Source organism: Myodes glareolus, chromosome 24 (assembly GCF_982192425.1).
Source record: "Myodes glareolus chromosome 24, mMyoGla1.1, whole genome shotgun sequence".
Taxonomy (NCBI): domain Eukaryota; kingdom Metazoa; phylum Chordata; class Mammalia; order Rodentia; family Cricetidae; genus Myodes; species Myodes glareolus.
The window spans coordinates 44,998,712-45,018,390 of NC_142049.1; the positions used below are offsets into that span (position 1 = coordinate 44,998,712).

Here is a 19,679-nt window from a genome sequence, read left to right on the forward strand (position 1 = left end):
TTTCTTACTGATAAATCTATCTCTTGTATTCTGTTGGTTAAACTTGCACCTGTGGTTATTGACCCTTTACCTCAATTTTCCATTTCCAGAATTTATTCAATTTGTGTTTACTTTATTGCTCCTATTTCAATTATGGAGTTTTGAACTGTTTCTTTCACCTGTTGGATTGTTATTTCTTGGCTTTCTTGACTTTCCTTAAGGGATTATTAATTTCTTCCATTTTTGTTTGTTATTTCCTCCATTTCTATAAGGGACTATTTCATTGTCTTTTAAAGTATCTCTATCATCTTTACAAAATATCCAGATTGGTAATTATAGGTACCTATGTTGATTCTTCCTACAATTGGTGTAGTTGAAGGCTGTGCCTCTGATGTCACTGGGGCTGATGGTGAGGTACACTGTCTATAGTAGTCTTGCCTGCTGTCAGACTGTTGGGGCTCTTTCTCCAATTGGTGTAGGTGGGGACTGTTCCTTCAGTGTCCTCTGTTGTGACTGAGGATAGGGGTGGAATAACCTCATCCTCTAATTGGTGCAGGTTATGTTTGTGATTCTCCATGGTGCTCTGATTATTCTACTTTTCCTCCAGTCAGTGTTGGTAGGGGGCTCTGGTTCCAGGGCCCTGTGATGCATCTTGAGATGATGGTAGAGTGACTTGGGCACAGGAGACTTTTCTGTTGATGAACTACTATTTTAAGTTGGGTGAGGGAGGGGCAGAGGAAGTGCCACCTGACCTAGGCACTCGACAGCTGAACTGTCCAGCCAGGAAGTGTGTCTGTCCAGACAGAAGAACAGCCACTTCGCTCTTCCTCCAGTCAGTGCAGATGGAGGCAAATGCTTCTGGGGCTCACTGATACAGCTGTATGTGGTGTGGGGGAGTGGCCTGGACTCAGGAGAATTGCCTGCTGACTCACTAATTATGATTGTGTATCAGAAGTCAATCATTTTACCCTGTGCAATATGCAAAGCTGAAAATAAAGAGAATCAAAATATTCTCTAAGTTGTATCATTCTGCTCCCTGTTTATCAAGAAACCAACCAAACAATCAGTGTAACTCAGTAACTCAAAAACCCAGTGAATAATTCCATCACTTAAAAAGTTATTCATATTAAAATAGATTTGGAAGATAAAGTGGGATTTTTGTAATTATAAAAATGTTTGTAGATAGTCCTGGAAAGATGGCTTAGTGGATAAAATATCCACTAAGTTTTAAGGGCCTGATTTAACATCCCCATTACAAACATTGATGCTGTTTTGTGATCTGCCTGCAATTTCAGCACGTGGGAGTACCTGGAAAAAGAGGAATAGCTAAACTAGTTTAAAATCTAGGTCTTGTTTCAACTGAAACTAACAGGGTGGGGAAATTTAAGTAATACACATGACCAGAGGATAGAGATAGGAGCCAGATCAACTGTCAAGAACAGTCTCGTGAAGAGCATGACTCAAAGGGGTAATGCTCACATGACACTTCAGATGCAAGATCCAAGTACAGGAAACCACAGGTCACTCTGTTCTATTTATCAGCCTTCCTCAAGCACCAATCTTATTGCGTTCTCCAGGCTACAGAAGTCTTTCGTGTAGATGGCTGACTAAGTGGACGCTTCACTTCAACACAGACCAGCTTGCCACCTCCCACATGAAAAATGGAAAATAGGTAAGAGGTTTTTTGAAACCTTTCTCCCAAAGATTTTTATCTCTTTTTCTTAGTCTGTGACCATATAACTACATCTTGAGGTGGAGAATCCAAAAAGCCTAGGTGTTTCTTAGGAATCAAGACTTACAAATGCTACTCTTTAGCATTGTGGGTTAGCAGACATGACTTCAGGAGATTGGAATCCTATGAGGTAAGGCAGTGCCCACTTCTTCTCTCATCTCAGCTATTCAAATATTCTGTTATTGTGGTAATTATGTCACATTCCTCTACTTGGCAAGCCATACACTTACAAGCACCTTCTATGTAAGCATAGTTCTCCCAGTAACTCGGCCACCTGTGTTTGCGGAAATGGGAAATTCCCTTTATTTTTTGTGGAAATGCAGCTCTGTAGAAAACAGATGGGCTAAAACTGAGTGACTAAAAATAACATAATTAAGTATAGTTTATCAACAATATACACATGTATGGAAAATTAAACATGATGTTAAACCCAACTCTAACGCAAGGATAATGCATGGAGTATGTAGATGTACCAACAGTAATAATCATCTGAACCAAGTGTTGGGTTCTACTGTGGATACAGGTGTAGTTATGCTAATTCAGATATATAACCAATTTACTACTTTTTTATCTGAAAATTTTATTTCTTTGCACAGTGCACTCTTACTACCCTCCCCTTCCCTCTCTTAACTCTATCTGATCCATTTTAACTTCCTTCTCCATCTCTACTAGACTCTTTCCCAGACTGACCAATTTGGTCATGTCCATAATATAGCAAAAGACAAGAGAAAAGACAAGAGAGGTATTAATGTTTAATACCTGGAAGAGAGAGCAGTTTGATTGGAAATTGATTGCTCTCAGGACATTAAATACAATTTTCCATGGCCTCCAAGTTTTAGATATTTTCACAGAAGTGTACCATTTTTATGACAGGTTTAATTTCTCAAGTAAAATAGCAGATGCCCATTCAGCTCTGCCCATCAACATTCTTCATGCGCCATCTGCCCTTGACACTTGTCACTACAGTTTGTTGTGTTTGGGTTCACTTCCTGTTGTGTTCATTTGGAACTCTTCCTCTATTTGAATGTCTGTAACCTTCCAGAGGTCAAGTAAAACCAGCATTCTAGTTCACAGAATTAGTTTTCTGTGTTTTCATCTGTTCTCAGACCTAGGCTTTGCATGAAGAATTCGTATGTTTGGTCAATAAAGTGAGTCTCACATTCCTTATAGTTTTCTTTTTTGTGCTTGTTTATCCTTTCCCACATTCTGGGAATTTCTGGACTCACTGTGTATTTCAGACTGTCCTAAAACTCATGGAATTCTTAATTTTTGTTCCTTGAATACTGATAATCCACAAATAAGGTAACATGGTTGGTAGAAGGCTTTCTATTACTCTCCACCTAGAGACCATCTTTGTCTCCAAACCCTGTAGAAGAACCTGTGTGTCACAATATCCTCTACTTAGCACAGTTTCCACTTCTTTCTTTCTCTCCCTTTCCCACATATTAAAATTTTAACTCATGAAGAATGGTAGAAATTTAGTTCATTTCATAATGCTCTGGTAATTCTTCAAGGTCAGAAGTTCTCCGCCTTCCTAATGATGCTGTAATTTAATACAGTTCCTCATGTTGGAGTGACCCTCCAAACATGAAATATTTTGTGTTGCTGCTTTATAATTGTAAACTTTTTCTACTATTATGAGCTGTAATGTAAACATATGACTTGGGGAATATATTTTCCAATTTATTTTTTGAAAAGCTATCTTTTCTCATTTTACATGCCAAACCCATTTCCCACTTCCACTCCTCCTCCTACCCTCTCCACCTTCTCCCATCCCCGTCACTCCTTAGAGAGAGTAAGGTTTACCCTTGGGGAGCAAACAATATCTAGGACATTTTTCTTGAGGCAAGAGCAAAGCCCACCCCATTAGTTATATCTAGGCTGAGCAAGGTATCCCTCTAGAGAGAATCAGTTACAAAAAGTCAGAACAAGAATCAGGAACAAACCCTGGTCTTACTTCCAGTGGTCCAACAGTGAGCCACATCCATACCAGTGTCAGGCACATTCAGAAGGCCTAGTTTGGTCCTATGCTGCTTCCCTTATTGTGTGACCAGAACTGGAAGGCTTCCATTCGCTCAGATGAGCTGTTTCAGTGGGTATTTCTGTCAGGATCTTGACCTCTTTGCTCATATTCTCACTTGAACCATTTTTTTGGACTGGACTATAGGAGCTCAACCCAATGATCAACTGTGTTTCTCTGCATCTGCTTCCATCACTTGCTAGATGTAGGTTCTATGATGACATTAAGATAGTCATCAATCTGACTACAGGGTACAGCTAGTTCAGGTACATTCTCTATTATCATTTAATATCTTAGTTGGGGTCATCCTTGTGGATTTATGGGAATTTCTCTAGTGCTAGGTTTTTTCCTAACCTCATAGTGGTTCCCTCAATCAAGATGGTTCTTTTCGTGTTTTCAGTCACTTGTCCTTCCTCCATCTTGACACTCCTCTTTCCTCTAGTTCTCTAGTTTCTCATCTCTTCTTACCCGTCTATCTTCCCTTCTCTCCCACCCCACCCTCTCAATTTTCTCAGGAAATATCATTTTTTACCCCTTCTAAGTGTGGATGCACTTTTGTTTCTCATAGGGTTATCCTTATTTCTTAGGTTTCTGGAGTGGTGACCTGCAGGCTACTTCTCCTTTGCTTTACAGTCAATATTTGTCTGAGAGTGGGTACATACCATACTCATCTTTCTGGGTCTGACTTACCTCACTTAGGATGGTTTCATCTAGTTGCTTTCATTTGCAATGCAAATTTCAAGATGCCATTTTTTTTATTGCTGAGTAGGACTCCATAATGATAATGTACCACATTTTCTTTGTTCATTCTTTGGTTGAGGGATACCTATGTTGTTTCCAGGTCTAGCTATTACAAATAATGCTATAGACATTGTTGAACAAATGTCCTTGTAATATTATTGATCATCCTTTAGGCATATGCTCAAGAGTAGTATTTCTCAGTCTTGCAGTATGTTGATTTACAATTTTTTAAAGAAAACTCTATATTGATTTTCATAGTGGTTGTACAAGTTTGGAATCTTATCAACAATGGAAAAGAGTTCCACTTACTCCACATTCTTTGCAGCATAAGAAATTATTCATGTTTTTGAGCATAGCCATACTATCAGGGGCAAGATTGTATCTCAGAGTTGTTTTGCTTTGCATTTACCGGATGGCTAAGATGTTGAACATATTCTTAAGGGTCTTTTAGCCATTTGAATTTCTTCTGTTGAGAAAATCTCTTCTCTGTGGCCCAGAAGGGCTGTTGCCAATATTAATAAATCCCTTCATCAGCAGATGGTTCAAAGAAATGTAGTAACAATCTGCATTTCATTGGTCACTGAACATGATAGTGATCATATGAAATCCATATTATATTTTACAAAATTTCATTTTTTAAAAAATTTTTCTCTCAGTGTCTGAAGGGTTAAATAGATACATTTTATAATCCATGTTCTTATTAATTTCAGTTTTAGATAATTTATGGAGCAATAGTCTTTCTTAGAAGAATTGCTTAATAAACAATTATACCTTCCCAAGATAAGTATTTTTGCATCTCTCTTCAACCAATGGAGTCTTAGTTCACTGAGTCTTTTTCCACAATCACTATTGGAAGATTGTTGTCAGGTTTTATAATGAGACCCATTAACATCTATGTACATCTGAAAGTGGACGAAGATTGGCCTCCAGTGGTTCTTTCGACAATCCTTGCTTACCATTCCTAGTCAAGTCTCTGTCTCTTCCCTCTCTTGGCTTCACAATGAGTCCCCTTCCTCAACTGCTTAATTCCACATGACAAATTTCCAATGTAGTCCTCTAGACTAAGCTCTCTTGACATCAAACTTGCCTCAATTTATGCCATTTCCAGGAGCCTGCAGCATTTATTATTTTAATTATATTTATTATGATCTAATTTTTACAAAATATTATTTCAATTCTAAATTTGAAGAATGTGATAATTTCCATCAAAGTAAAATTAAGAGAGCACAAAATGAACAGATTAAAGAAAACAAATCCACAGATTTTCTTACATTTGTGTGGCTACTTGATTCAGAATCCAGTCAAGAAAGGAAACACTCTCTTAGCACTCCTAATTTGCATATCCCCCACAGTTCAAACTTTTTGCTCCACAGGTCAGTGCAGTCAACATATCTGCACCAAGCAGAAACATTTAGAATGCAGGTTGAATTGTGTAATGTAATGCTAGATATGTATGTTCTTAAATAGTTCTTATAGTTGAACAAACTAACCTATACATGGTATCATGTCAGTTTTTATTGTTTTCTTCTTATGGCAAAATCTTCAACTAGAAAAACTCTTGCTTTCAATGTAGCAAAGTAATGTTATCATAATAAGATCCCACACTGTTTATTAGTGTTGTATTTTGAAAGGGAATGGCTACCATGACCTCATATATTTGATTCATTACCTGTAATTGCGGATCTGTTGGGCAGGAATAGGAGGAGAGGCCTTGTTAAAGGAGGTATGACACTAGGGCTTGTCTTTGAGGTGTCAAATGCACAGGTCATTCCCAGGGTAGTATTCCCAAGCCTGTGAATAAGATGTAAGATCTCTACTGCTGCACCAGTACCATGTCTGCTAGCTTGTTGCCATGTGCTCTACCATGGTGGCCATGCACTCTAACCCACTGTACTGTGATCTCCAAACTTGAATACTATGTTTTATGTTTTGTTTTGATCATGGTTTTTCATCATAGCAATAGAAATGTAACTAAAGCAGAAGATAGTTCCAGGATGTGTGCTATTACTGTAGCAGACCTAACCATGCTGCCCTTGTGAAGACTGCAGAAGACTATTGTAGTCTGACCTAAGGAAGTAGTTAAATGTTGTAAGTGGGACTTAGCAGTCAATCCTACTAGGAATTTGAACATCAATAATGCTGAGAATATTGTAGAATATTGGAAACACAGAACAAGAGTTTTCAGAGGGGAATAATGTTAACAAATGGGCTAGAAAAAAATCCTGTAATATTTTGCAAAGAATGTGGCCACTTTTTGTTCTTGTCCTAAGAATCTGCTTGAGGGTAAATTGAAGAGTTTGGGAATAATGTTGTTGGAAAAAATATTGACACTGCAATAAAAAATAATAGGCAGTGAAAAAAGAAAGAAAGAAAAAAGGAAGGAAGGAAGAAAGAAAGAAAACTGTAAAATTAAAGAGAATATGATAGTAAGAAATTTAATGTTTGAGTTAAGTCTTTTACTCAGAAAGATAGCAGTGTAAAGAGAGGCCTGGTATAAAATTAAAAAAAAATAATTCTGCTCTTAGGGGAAGAACTTTTCTATTTACTCTATCAATTCAAGAAAAAGAAATGCCTAAAAACTCTCCTAAATCAAAGGAAAACTTGTTTAACATATCAAAGCTTATAAAAATGCAGTTGAAAGAAGGGTGTACGTTTCTTACAAAGTAGGTAGCAAATCTTGGTAACATCAGTCGTGTTGTTCTGGACTTTGAAATAAGAAGGATGCAGGAATAAAGCAATTGTGGAATCCTCCACCTTGGTTAAAGAAAGTCATAGAGACCATCCATGTGGCAAGTGTGTCAATGAATATAGGCCTGGAGAGGTCACTGTGTAAAGCTGTGAAAGTGAAGCCTAGAAATCATGGAGATCCCGGGATGTTGGAGATGTCAGAACTGTGGTATACCCAGCATCAAGAGCTACTGAGCAGGAAAGGAACCTGTCAAAGGGAAAGAAGTATGTTGCATTCAGTAAAGCACAACAGCAAAGCTATGTCAGCATTTTGACTTCAAAACATGGAGCTGAAGAATTTGAATGTATCCCTGCTAAATTTTGCTTTTGCTTTGACTAAGTTTTTTTTTCCATTATTCCCCACATTTCTGTGTAGGCAGAATTTTTCTGTCCCGATCTTCTGCTCCAAAATAACTGATAGAAACATAATATTGTTTATAAATGTTGGACAATAGCTCAGGGACATTACCAGTTAACTCTTACATTTAAAATAATCCATATTTCACTCTGCACTATGCCAAAAGGCTCATGGTTTGTTAACTCATTTACTATTTGTTCTCCTTCATCAGCACTGGTTTGCATCTCCCTTGACTGCAACTTCTGCCATGTGTGTTCTGTTTCTGGCTATCCCATCTATTCATCCTGCAAGGCAACCAATGAGAGCAATACATATTCACAGTCTAGAGAAGGAATATTCCACAGCATATCCCTCTTTTTGTCTATTTTACAAAATAAAGGTTTAACTTTAGCATAGTAAAATTATATACAACAAAAACAGTTATCAATAAGAATTACAGTGACAATATCCAAAGACTATTTATATTGTCAAAATTTGAGAAAATATTCTGTTACCTATCTCATTTTGGTGAGTTTAAAGTTTTATATCGAATTTACTTTTTATCATAGCTAAAGATTAGTCCCTTAATTCAGAGACCGTGGATTCTGTGTGTTCACGACACGGTTTCTTTTTATATCCTGCCTTCTTCCAGTCTTCACATCTGTTTTTTCTCACCTTTTGTGAAGACTGTAACTGTTCTTAACCTCCAGCTAGGAAGCTTAAATGAATAAGTCCATTTCCTCCAGTCACACATGTGAGAACTGTCCACAGTTAAACTGATCATTCTTGATTTTGTGGTCCATTTTCACCTTTTATTTCTGCTTTGTGTTGTTATAAAATAGATTTTTGAATCACACACTATATTTTCATAGTTGTCTTTTATTAAAAATAGATTTTTCATAAAACAATTCTGATCATGGTTTCCCCAGTTCCTCTCAAATTCTTTCCACCTCCTCAACCAATTGAATCAATTCCTTTTCTCTCCCTTTTCAAAAAACAATGAGGAAACAGAAAAGACAAAGGAGACTAGGAAAAAAAACCTAAAGAAACAGAAAAAGGAGCCAAAGAAAGAGCACAAGAAATACCAACAAATACTGAGATTCATACACATTATCATACACACACACAAGCACACACACACTCACACAAGAACCTTTCTCTTCTATTAGAGTCACAGTGTTTGGTGCTATGGTGAGGTCTTTGATCCACTAGGTGTTAACTTTTATGCAGTAATGATCTTGAGATTGGGCATTGTGATACACCTACCTTCTTGAAGATATTTTATTATTTATTTATTCTGCATTTTTTAAATCTTTCTGGTTTTTTGATTGTGTTTGTCTTGAATGCATGCATTTGAACTTTAAAACTGTCCTTTCTTTTTCTGTAAAAACTGGTATTAAAAATTTGATGTAAATTTTATTAAATCAGAAGATTTCCTTTTGTAGGATGGGCATTTTTATAATGTTGGTCCATGAGAAAGGAAGATCATTCCATCTTTTGATATATTCTTCAATTGCTGTTTTTAATATCTTGAAGTTTTTTTACACAACCATTTTATTAGCTTGGTAAATGTCTTAGGGTTTCTATTTGTGTGAAGAGACACTATAACCATGGCAATTCTTATAAAGGTAAGCATATAATTGAATGGCATATAGTTCATAGGTTCAGTCCATTATCATAATGATGGAACTGGACAACTTGCAGGCAGACCAAATGGTAGAGAATGATCTGAGTGTTCTACATCTTGATATGTGGGAAAGAAGAATTGATCTGAGTCATTGTATGTGTCTTGAGCATACCTCAGACTTCAAAACCACTTTCAAACTGACTTGCTTCTTCCAACAAGATCATATCCATTCCAACAAAGACATGCCTCTCACTAGTGCAGCTCACCCTGGGGGACATTTTCTTTCAGATCTCTGCTGCAGGGGGCATGGGGAGCTTTTTTTCCTCCTAACCACCTGTTGAGTTTACATGTGAAATAATCACACAGAAACTGTAGTCATAAAGCCCATTAGCTCTAACATTTTATTGGCTAATTTTTACATCCTAATTTAACCCATTTTTATTAATCTGTGTATTGCCACATAACTGTGGCTTACCAGCAAGATCTTAACCAGTGTCTGTCCCAGCATTCAGTTCTGTCTACTCCGTCTACCTAAGTTTTACCCTATCAAAAGGCCAAGGCCGTTTCTTTATTCAACCACCGAAAGGAACACATAGATAGAAGGACCTCGCACACCATTTCCCCTTTACTGTTAAAACAAAGAAGAAAGGCTTTCATTTTAACATAGTAAAATTACATATAACAAAACAGTTATCAAGCAAAAATTAGTTACACTATTTAGATCTATTTTATCTTTTTATTATAACAATGAAAAACTACAACTATCTGTCTATTTTTAATTTCATCAAAGACTCCAGAAGTATATAATATTATCTAAGTAAACAGCAAGTACATTGAAAGCAACTTTCAAAACTCTAGAAATGACAGAGACAACTCATTGCTTAGACAGTCATCCAAAGTTCTTTTGTACCTTGGGCATCCATCTTGAGCCTACAGATCCATAGTGTCCAGCAGACATTTCCATGAAGCTGGAAATTTTAAAGACAATTCAGTCACTTTATTCTGTGTCCTGCAGAATGTCTCACAGACTCTTTCATGAAGAAGGAACCCTGACGAATCATCTCACATTTAGGCAAGTACAGTAGTCATCTCTATGCTTCATATCTAGTTTATGTATCAGTCTAAGCAAGAGCAGTTTTCCTCAAATGACTATCCAAATCCTTAAGGAGCATCTTCGATGCCCATCTTAATCTTGAAGTAGATTGGTGCTACCAGGAGTAGATGCATCTCAATGTCATGAAAAGCTCTAAGTTATTAAAACATTATAAATGCCATATTCTGTAGTCTTTGAAAGATCTGAAGAATGTCTATCTGAAATATATCTATATATCTAGAAAATCTAACAAGCATGACTATAGGTTTGACTATTATCGATGATTATCCATTAACAACCTATAGTTCCTAATTATACAATACATTTTTAAATGAACTAAACAATCACAATACCTTAATCAAGAGCAGAAATATACATACAACATGACTGACCTAAAATTTATATGAAAAAAGCAAATTCCATACCAATACCAATCTCAGAACGCCATTTAAATGTAAAAGAACATTTATAAACAATATTTGAGAATATGGGTGTAGTTTTTTTTTCTCTTTAAACTTCTTCCTGCTATATGGGGGCATTATTAATCAGGTCCTTTATGGTATATCCTGTGTGCTAGGTTTATCTCAGTAAGCATTGAGTGAAGTAATTTTTTGAGGGTGTTTACAGCAACTTTTCAGGAGGGCATGGTCTATCATACCATATTGATCAAGAAAAAAATCCACAAGGTCTCATCTTCAGTGAAAACAAAAGAAGAACCTCTTTTTCAAAGCAGCATATCCTTAGACCCAAATTCTGTAGTCATAATACTTTATTAAGTAATTTTATTAAATTATAAAAGTTTCCATTTACGCCCCTCTTCCCAACACCCTCCCACTCCCCCCTCCTCCTCCGTCTTTGTCCCTAAGGTCAGTCAGGGTTTCAAGCCCTGTGGGAATTTCAAGATCGTCCCCCCTCCCTCCAGGTCCAGGAAGGTGAGTATCCAAACAGACTGGATCCCAAAAATCCAGTAAATGCAGAGGAAACTAGTCCCAGTGACATTGTCAATGGCTTCTCAGAAAGACTCCGGGCCAGCCACATTCAGAAAATCCGGCGACATTCAGAGAATCTGGTTGGATCACGTGCTCGTTCAGTCACAGTCCAACTGCCCTTGGTAAACTCTCATTAGATCCGACCCCTTGTATCAGTGGGTGATAGCATCCCTCGCAGTCCTTCGTCATTTTCTTCGTCCTTCTGATCCTCATTTGGACCGTGGGGGGGGGGGGGTCAGTCCGGTGCTCCAATGTGGGTCTCCGTATGTATCGCCATCCACCGCCAGATGAAGGATCTATGGTGATAAGCAAAATATTCATCAGTATGGTTATGGGCCAAGGCAGGTTCAGGCACCCTCTCCTCTGTCCAGAGAACAATCTGGGGAATCTCTCCTTGGACCTGGGATCCCATATATAATCAAGTTTCCTATAAACCCTAAAATGACTCCCTTAGTTGAAATATATTCTTCCCTGATCCCATATTCATCCTTCCTCCGTTCCCCCCATCCCGGTCAACCGAGCTTTCTCCATTCCTCCCCTACTCCCTTCTCTCTAACCCTCTCCCCTTCCAACAACCCTCCAACCCCCTCCATGCACCCAAGGTTACCTGGGACTCTTGACTATTTCCTACCTCCTGGCGGATAGCTAAATAATCTTCATCAGGTTCGTCTTCTTATTTAGCTTCTCTAGGATCACGAATAATAGGCTCAAAGACCTTTAAATTATGGTTAGAATCCACTTATGAGTGAATACATACCATGTTACTCTTTTTGGGTCTGGCTTACCTCACTCAGTAAAGCGTTTTCTATGTCCATCCATTTGCATGCAAAATTCAAGATGTCATTATTTTTTACCGCTGAGTAAAACTCTAATGTGTATATGTTCCACACCTTTTTTAACCATTCTTCTATTGAGGGGCACCTAAGCTGTTTCCAGGTTCTGGCTATTACAAATAGTGCTGCTATGAACATAGTTGAACAAATGCTTTTGTAGTATGCTAGGGAATCTCTAGGGTATATTCCCAAGAGTGGAATTGCTGGGTCCTGAGGGAGATTGACTCCCAGTTTCCTGAGAAACCGCCACACTGATTTCCACAGTGGCTGCACAAGTTTGCATTCCCACTTACAATGAATGAGTATTCCCCTCATTCCACATCCTCTCTAGCATAGGCTATCATTGGTGTTTTTGACTTTAGCCACCCTGACAGGTATAAGATGGTATCTCAATATGGTTTTGATTTGCATTTCCCTGATCGCTAAGGAAGTTGAGCATGACCTTAACTATCTTCTGGCCATTCGAAGTTCATCTGTTGTGAATTCTCTGTTCAGATCAGTACCCCCATTTTTTAATTGGGTTAATTAGAGTTTTAGTGTCTAGTTTCTTGAGTTCTTTGTATATTTTGGAGATCAGACCTTTGTCTGATGAGGGGTTGGTGAAGATCTTCTCCCAGTAAGAAGGCAGAATTTTTGTCTTACTGACAGTGTCCTTTGCTTTACAGAAGCTTCTCAGTTTCAGCAGGTCCCATTTATTCATTGTTTCTCTTATTGTCTGTGCTACTGGGGTCCTTCTTAGGAAGTGGCCTCCTGTGCCTATATCTTGTAGACTACTTTCCACTTTCTCTTCTATCAGGTTCAAAGTGGACAGATTGATGTTGATATCTTTAATCCATTTGGACTTGAGTTTTGTGCATGGTGATAGATATGGATCTATTTTCATTCTTCTACAGGTTGACATCCAGTTATGCCAGTACCATTTGTTAAAGACGCTTTCCTTCTTCCATTGTGTACCTTTAGCTCCCTTGTCGAAAATTAGGTGTTCTTAGGTTTGAGGGTTAGTATCCGGGTCTTCTATTCAATTCCATATGTCGACTTCTCTGTTCTTATGCCAATACCAAGCTAATTTCATTACTGTAGCTCTGTAATAGAGTTTGAAGTCAGGGATAGTAATGCCTCCAGAAGTTCCTTTAATGTAAAAGATTGTTTTGGCTATCCTGGGTTTTTTTATTTTGCCATAAAAACTTGATTATTGTTCTCTCAAGGTCTGTGAAGAAGTTTGATGGGATTTTGATGGGGATTGCATTGAATCTATAGATTGCTTTTGGTAGAATTGCCATTTTTACTATGTTGATTCTCCCAATAAAAGAGCAGGGGAGGTCTTTCCATTTTCTAGTATCCTCTTTAATTTCTCTTTTCAAAGGCTTAACGTTCTTGTCAAATAGGTCTTTTACTTCCTTGGTTAGAGTAACCCCAAGATATTTTATGCTATTTGTAGCTATCGTGAAAGGTGATGTTTCTCTGATTTCCCTCTCTACTTCATTATCCTTTGTGTATAGGAGGGCCACTGATTTTTTGGAGTTGATCTTGTATCCTGCCACGTTACTAAAGGTGTTTATCAACTGTAGGAGTTCTTCGGTAGAGATTTTGGGGTCTCTTATGTACACTATCATATCGTCAGCAAATAACGAAAGTTTAACTTCATCCTTTCCAATTCGAATCCCCTTGATCTCCTTATGTTGTCTTATTGCTATTGCTAGAACTTCAAGAACTATATTGAAGAAGTATGGAGAGAGTGGACAACCTTGTCGTGTTCCTGATTTTAGTGGAAAGGCTTTGAGTTTCTCTACATTCAATTTGATGTTAGCTGTCGGCTTGCTGTATATTGCTTTTATTATATTTAGGTATGATACTTGTATGTATGATACTTGTATCCCCAGTCTCTCCAACACCTTTATCATAAATGGGTGTTGAATTTTGTCAAATGCTTTTTCACCATCCAATGAAATGATCATTTGGCTTTTTCTTTCAGTTTATTTATATGATGGATTGCCTTGATAGATTTGCGTATGTTGGACCAGCCCTGCATCTCTGGGATGAAGCCTACTTGATCATAATGAATAATTTTTCTAATGTGTTGTTGGATTCGGTTTGCCAGTATTTTATTGAGAATTTTCGCATCGATGCTCATGAGTGAGATTGGCCTGTAATTCTCTTTCTTGGTTGTGTCTTTGTGTGGTTTTGGTATTAGGGTGACTGTAGCTTCATAAAAGGAGTTTGGCAGTGACTCTTCTGTTTATATATTGTGGAATACATTAAGGAGTATAGGTATTAGCTCTTCCTGGAAGTTCTGGTAGAATTCTGCATTGAAACCATCTGGGCTTTTTTTGGTAGGGAGATTTTTGATAACAGCTTCTAATTCTTCATGACTAACAGGTCCATTTAGATTGTTCACCTGGTCTTGGTTCAACTTTGGTATATGGTACTTATCTAAAAAAATGTCCATTTCTATTACATTTTCCAACTTTGTGGCATATAAACTTTCGTAGTAAGATCTAATGATTCTCTGAATTTCCTCTGTGTCTGTGGTTATGTCGCCCTTTTCATTTCTGATCTTATTAATTTGCAAGTTCTCTCTCTGCCGTTTGATTAGTTTGGATAGGGGTTTGTCAATCTTGTTGATTTTCTCCAAGAACCAGCTTTTTGCTTCATTGATTCTTTGGATTGTTGTCTGTGTTTCTATTTTGTTGATTTCAGCCCTCAGTTTGATTATTTCCAGTCTTCTAGACCTCCTGGGTGAATCAGCTTCTTTTTTTCTAGATCTTTCAAGTGTGCTGTTAAGTCTCCAATGTGTGCTTTCTCCATTTTTTTTAATTGGGCACTTAGTGCTATGAACTTTCCTCTTAGCACTGCTTTCATAGTGTCCCATAGGTTTGAATACATTGTTTCTTTGTTTTCATTAAATTCAAGGAAGAGTTTAATTTCTTTCTTTATTTCTTCCTTGACCCAGGGGTGATTTAGTAGTTGACTGTTCAACTTCCATGAGTTTGTTGTCTTCCTGGGGGTAGCATTGTTGTTGAATTCTAATTTTAGTCCATGGTGATCTGACAAGACACAGGTAGTTACTAATATTTTTTTGTATCTGTGGAAGTTTTCTTTGTTACCAAGTATGTGGTCAATTTTCGAGAAGGTTCCATGAGCTACAGAGAAGGAGGTATATTCTTTATTATTTGGGTGGAGTGTTCTACAGATGTCTGTTAAGTCCATTTGATTCAGTACCTCCAATAACTCTCTTATTTCTCTGTTAGGTTTCTGTCTGATTTTTCTGTCCATTGGTGAGAGAGGAGTGTTGAAGTCTCCTACTATTAGTGTGTGTGGTTTGATGACTGCCTTGAGTTCTAGAAGAGTTTCTTTTACATATGTGGGTACCTTTATATTAGGGGCATAGATATTCAAGATTGAGACTTCTTCCTGATGAATTGTTCCTGTTATGAGTATGAAATGTCCATCTCCATCTCTTCTGATTGATTTTAGTTTGAAGTCGATTTTGTTAGATATTAGAATAGCCACACCCGCTTGTTTCTTAGGTCCATTAGTTTGGAAAACCTTTTCCCAACCCTTTACTCTGAGTAGGTGTCTGTCTTTGTGGTTGAGATATGTTTCTTGTAAAAAGCAGAATGTTGGATCCTGTTTTCGTTTCCAATCTCTAAGTCTGTGCCTCTTTATAGGTGAGTTGAGTCCATTGATATTAAGTGATATTAATGACCAGTGATTGATGACTTTGGTCATTTTTTTGGGTAGTAGAGTGTATGTGTTTTCCTTCTTTGAGTTGTGCTTGTGAAGGGTTGCTAGATGTCTGAGTTAATGTAGGCAGTGTTGGGAATGTTGTATTCCTTGGGTTGTGATTTTCCTTCTAATATTCTCTGTTAGGCTGGATTAGTAGCTACGTATTGTTTAAATTTGTTTTTATCCTGGAATATTTTGTTTTCTCCATTGAAAGTGAACAATAGCTTGGCTGGGTAAAGTAATCTGGGCTTGCATCCATGGTCTCTTAGTTTCTGCAGTACCTTTATCCAGGACCTTCTGGCTTTCATGGTTTCCATAGAGAAGTCTGGTGTAAGTCTGATAGGTTTACCTTTATAAGTTACTTGACCTTTTTCCTTTGCAGCTCTCAATATCTTTTCTTTAGTCTGAATGCTTTGTGTTTTGATTAGTATATGGTGAGGGGATGTTTTTTTCTGATCCAGTCTATTCGGTGTTCTGTATGCTTCTTGAACCTTCATAGGAATATCGTTCTTTAGGATGGGAAAGTTTTCTTCTATAATTTTGTTGAGTATATTTTCTGGACCTTTGAAATGCAATTCTTCTCCTTTTTCTACTCCTATTATTCTTAGATTTGGTTTTTTTTATTGTGTCCCACAGTTCCTGAATGTTTTGTGTGAGAATTTGTTGGATTTGCTGTTTTCTTTGGTCAGAGTGTTTAATTTCTCTATGGTGTCCTCAGAGTCTGAGATTCTTTCTTCTATCTCTTGTTTTCTGTTGGTTATGCTTGTTTCTGAAGTCTCTGTTCGTTTTCCTAGATTTTCCATAGCCAGCCGGCCTTTGGTTTGTGATTTCTTCATTGACCCCATTTCAGTTTTCAAATCTTGAACTGTTTCTATTACCTGTTTGATTGTTTTTTCTTTGTTTCCCAGAATTTCATTTACGGATTTATTCATTTCTTCAAACTTTTTGATACATTTCTCTTCCATTTCTTTACTCATTTCCTCAATCTTTTTGTTATACTTATCTTTCATTTCTTTACGGCAGATTTTCACCTCCTGTTTAAGTTCCTCTATTATTTTCATAAAGATCCGCTTAGAGTCGATTTCTTCTATTTCTTCTGGAGTAGGTTGTTCAATTCTTCTAGTTTCGAGCTCCCTGGATTCTGGAGATGTCATGTTGCCTTTCAGGTTATTGGAGGAATTCTTGCATTGGCGCCTGCCCATCTCCTCCACTCTGGATGAAACTCCTCAGCACTTTCTGGATAGAACTCCTCAACACTCTCTGGGTAGGACTTCTCATAACTTTCTGGATAGAGCTCCTCAGCACTCTCTGGGAAGAGCTCCTCAGCAGTGCAACAGGGCTAGCTAGTCTTCCCAGGACCCAGGAGACAAAGGGCCCGCAGCAGTGGGGGGAGGGAGGGGTCCCGTGGAACACCGAAGACCCTGCCACAGAAGCTGAGGGGGGAGGGGCTGTGCTCTCTTCCCAGACAGACAGGCTGTCCAGGCGAGCACCCACTCACCTCTCTGGGAAGAGCTCCTTAGTAGTGCAACAGGGCTAGCTGGTCTTCCCAGGATCCGGGAGCTAGGATTTTGTAGAAGATATTTAATATTCCATTGACCTAATTGTTTTTCTTCCTAATTTCTATTATTCTTAGTTTTGATGTTTTCATATTGTCCAAGGTTTTCTGCCTGAATTTTTCTTAGACTTAAATTTTTCTTTGACTTTTGTCTCCATGTGTTCTATTGTATCTTTGATGTCTGGGATTCTCTCTTCCTTGTCTTATAATCTGTTAGTGAGACTTACCTCAGAGGGTTTTCTTTGATTCCCTAAATTTTTCATTTACAGATTTTCTTCAGTTTGGGTTGTCTTTAGTGATTCTATTTCTACTTTTATATCTTCAATTATTTTTATAATGACATTTTGTTTGTGGTTTTAGACTTCATTAAGGTACTTATTCTTATCTCCTTTCACATCCTTGAATATATGCATGATGGCTATTTTGAAGGTTTTTTAAATACTTCTACTATATTGAATTTCTTAAACTCACTGTCATAGGATTGAAAGGTTTTGGTGAAGACATATTATCTTGGCTCTTAATGTTTGTGTGTTTGTGCTAATGACTCAGTGTCTATGTTTGGAATGGGAATAATTCATTGTGTAGATACTCTATTATGTCTTTGTTGAATGAGTATTCCATTCTTTAATTTCTTTTGCACTCTATGGATCTTAACAATGTGGTGACTGTGGGCTGCCTCTGAGTTCCAGGAACGTCTGGTAATTGGTGTCCTGGATAAAATTTATGTCTAGGCACTGAGAATAACATTGATGAATAAATATGGACACGTGTGGCATGAGAGGGTCCTAGAAAAGGAGAAAACTGGGTATATTCAGAGGTTCATCAGAGTCCCTAGAAAGTATTCTTTCTGCATTCAAATGTATTCAAAGATATTTTCAACAAAATCTTTTGTATATATAATCACTACCCTCAGAAGATAGAAGACATGAAAGAAAAATGGTAACTGACATCTTCCATACAGACTCTTTAGAACTATGTAGGGATGTCTAAGACAAACACAGATGTATGTATTACCTGAGAAAGTATAGTTACAAGGATTGATTGGATGAAGAGAAGTTAAAAAAATTCAAAATTGGCTCTAGTAACCATGTTTGTGGATACAGGTCACAAGAAAGGTAGTGTTTCATTCATAGGCACTACTCCAGGAATTTATCTCAGTGTGATTCATTGGTTTCTATAAACTTCAACCAGATATTTAATTCTCCTTATGTGGTGTCACTTCTGTGGAATGATTTCCTGCCTGGAAAATTTATAAATCCTAGAGAATTTATTGAAGTGAAGAAATGGGGTATGTAAGGATTTTGTTTAAAGGTTTATGCAGTGTGTTTTAAACAGAGAAATAAAGACTTAAACAGAAGGAAAGCTTGTTAGTAGTTAACACATGTAGGGAGATGTTTACATGTGACTCAGGAATGCATCAACTTTCTTGTTTTAGGTGAAAAGTATCTGTGTTCCAGGTACTGACTACAGGATTCAGTGGATAATTGCAAAACCCTTATCCACATGCTGCAAATATTGTACTGTATTCTAGTATCAAGAGAAGCTGAGTGAAGCACAATTAATAAAAACTCAGGGTCAGAAACTGGTGTTAAACCTTAAGATCTGAAAAAAAAGCCAGTTCCTGGCTTTAACTTCAACCTCAATCTGAAAATGGGAATCTTGCCTTCATGAATCTCAGAATGAGACTGTGTATTGAGAGTTGTTTTCTCCAATTTTATAATCCTCTCTGGGGCTTGGATTAAAGGTGTGCACAACCATCATTAAAGGCATGCACCACCCAGTTTCTATGGCATCTAGTGTGCCTACTTTGATCAAAGTTGTATTATATGGCTACTGAGATTAAAGGTATGTGTTCCCATAATCTGATCTGTGAGGCTGACCAGTGGGACTGTTTTACTCTCAGATATTCAGGCAGGCTTTATTTATTAAAATACAATTGAAATGCCACTACAGTTGAGCATTGAGATTATTTTACTGACATTAAATTCTAAAAGTTATGATGCTGCAGAAGTCACATATTGATGGCGAACTGCAAGTATCTACAAGCCTCTTGTTGACGGTCACTGTCTACATGCATAACAAGAATTTCCTAGAAATAACACTCAGCCATGTGGATAACCGACAGTTGTCTGTTCTGAATAAAGAAAGACATCATGCATCTAGTTGTCTGTATTACTTGCCTTTATTAATTTTTCCTTTTCTTGATTCCTTTCTGCTACTTGAATTTAGAATTTTGCTGCAACAAACCATTGATTAAGAGTTCATTTTGGATTTGACTTGGTCACTTTTACTGAGATTGCTACCTCCAAGTTTAGTTGGT

The 19,679-nt window shown here is 37.4% G+C and overlaps 1 protein-coding gene across 1 annotated transcript in view; it reads left to right on the plus strand.

The window, feature by feature from the left end:
* Window positions 1–1,562: 1,562 nt before the first annotated feature.
* The window catches only part of LOC148118200 (mas-related G protein-coupled receptor member B2-like), a 79,432-nt gene continuing 61,315 nt past the window's right edge, over window positions 1,563–19,679 (plus strand). The window contains exon 1 of the mRNA XM_087901383.1: window positions 1,563–1,651. Within this exon, the coding sequence (XP_087757509.1) occupies window positions 1,641–1,651 (11 nt within the window). The 5' untranslated portion in view covers window positions 1,563–1,640. The remainder of the gene's footprint in view (window positions 1,652–19,679) is intronic.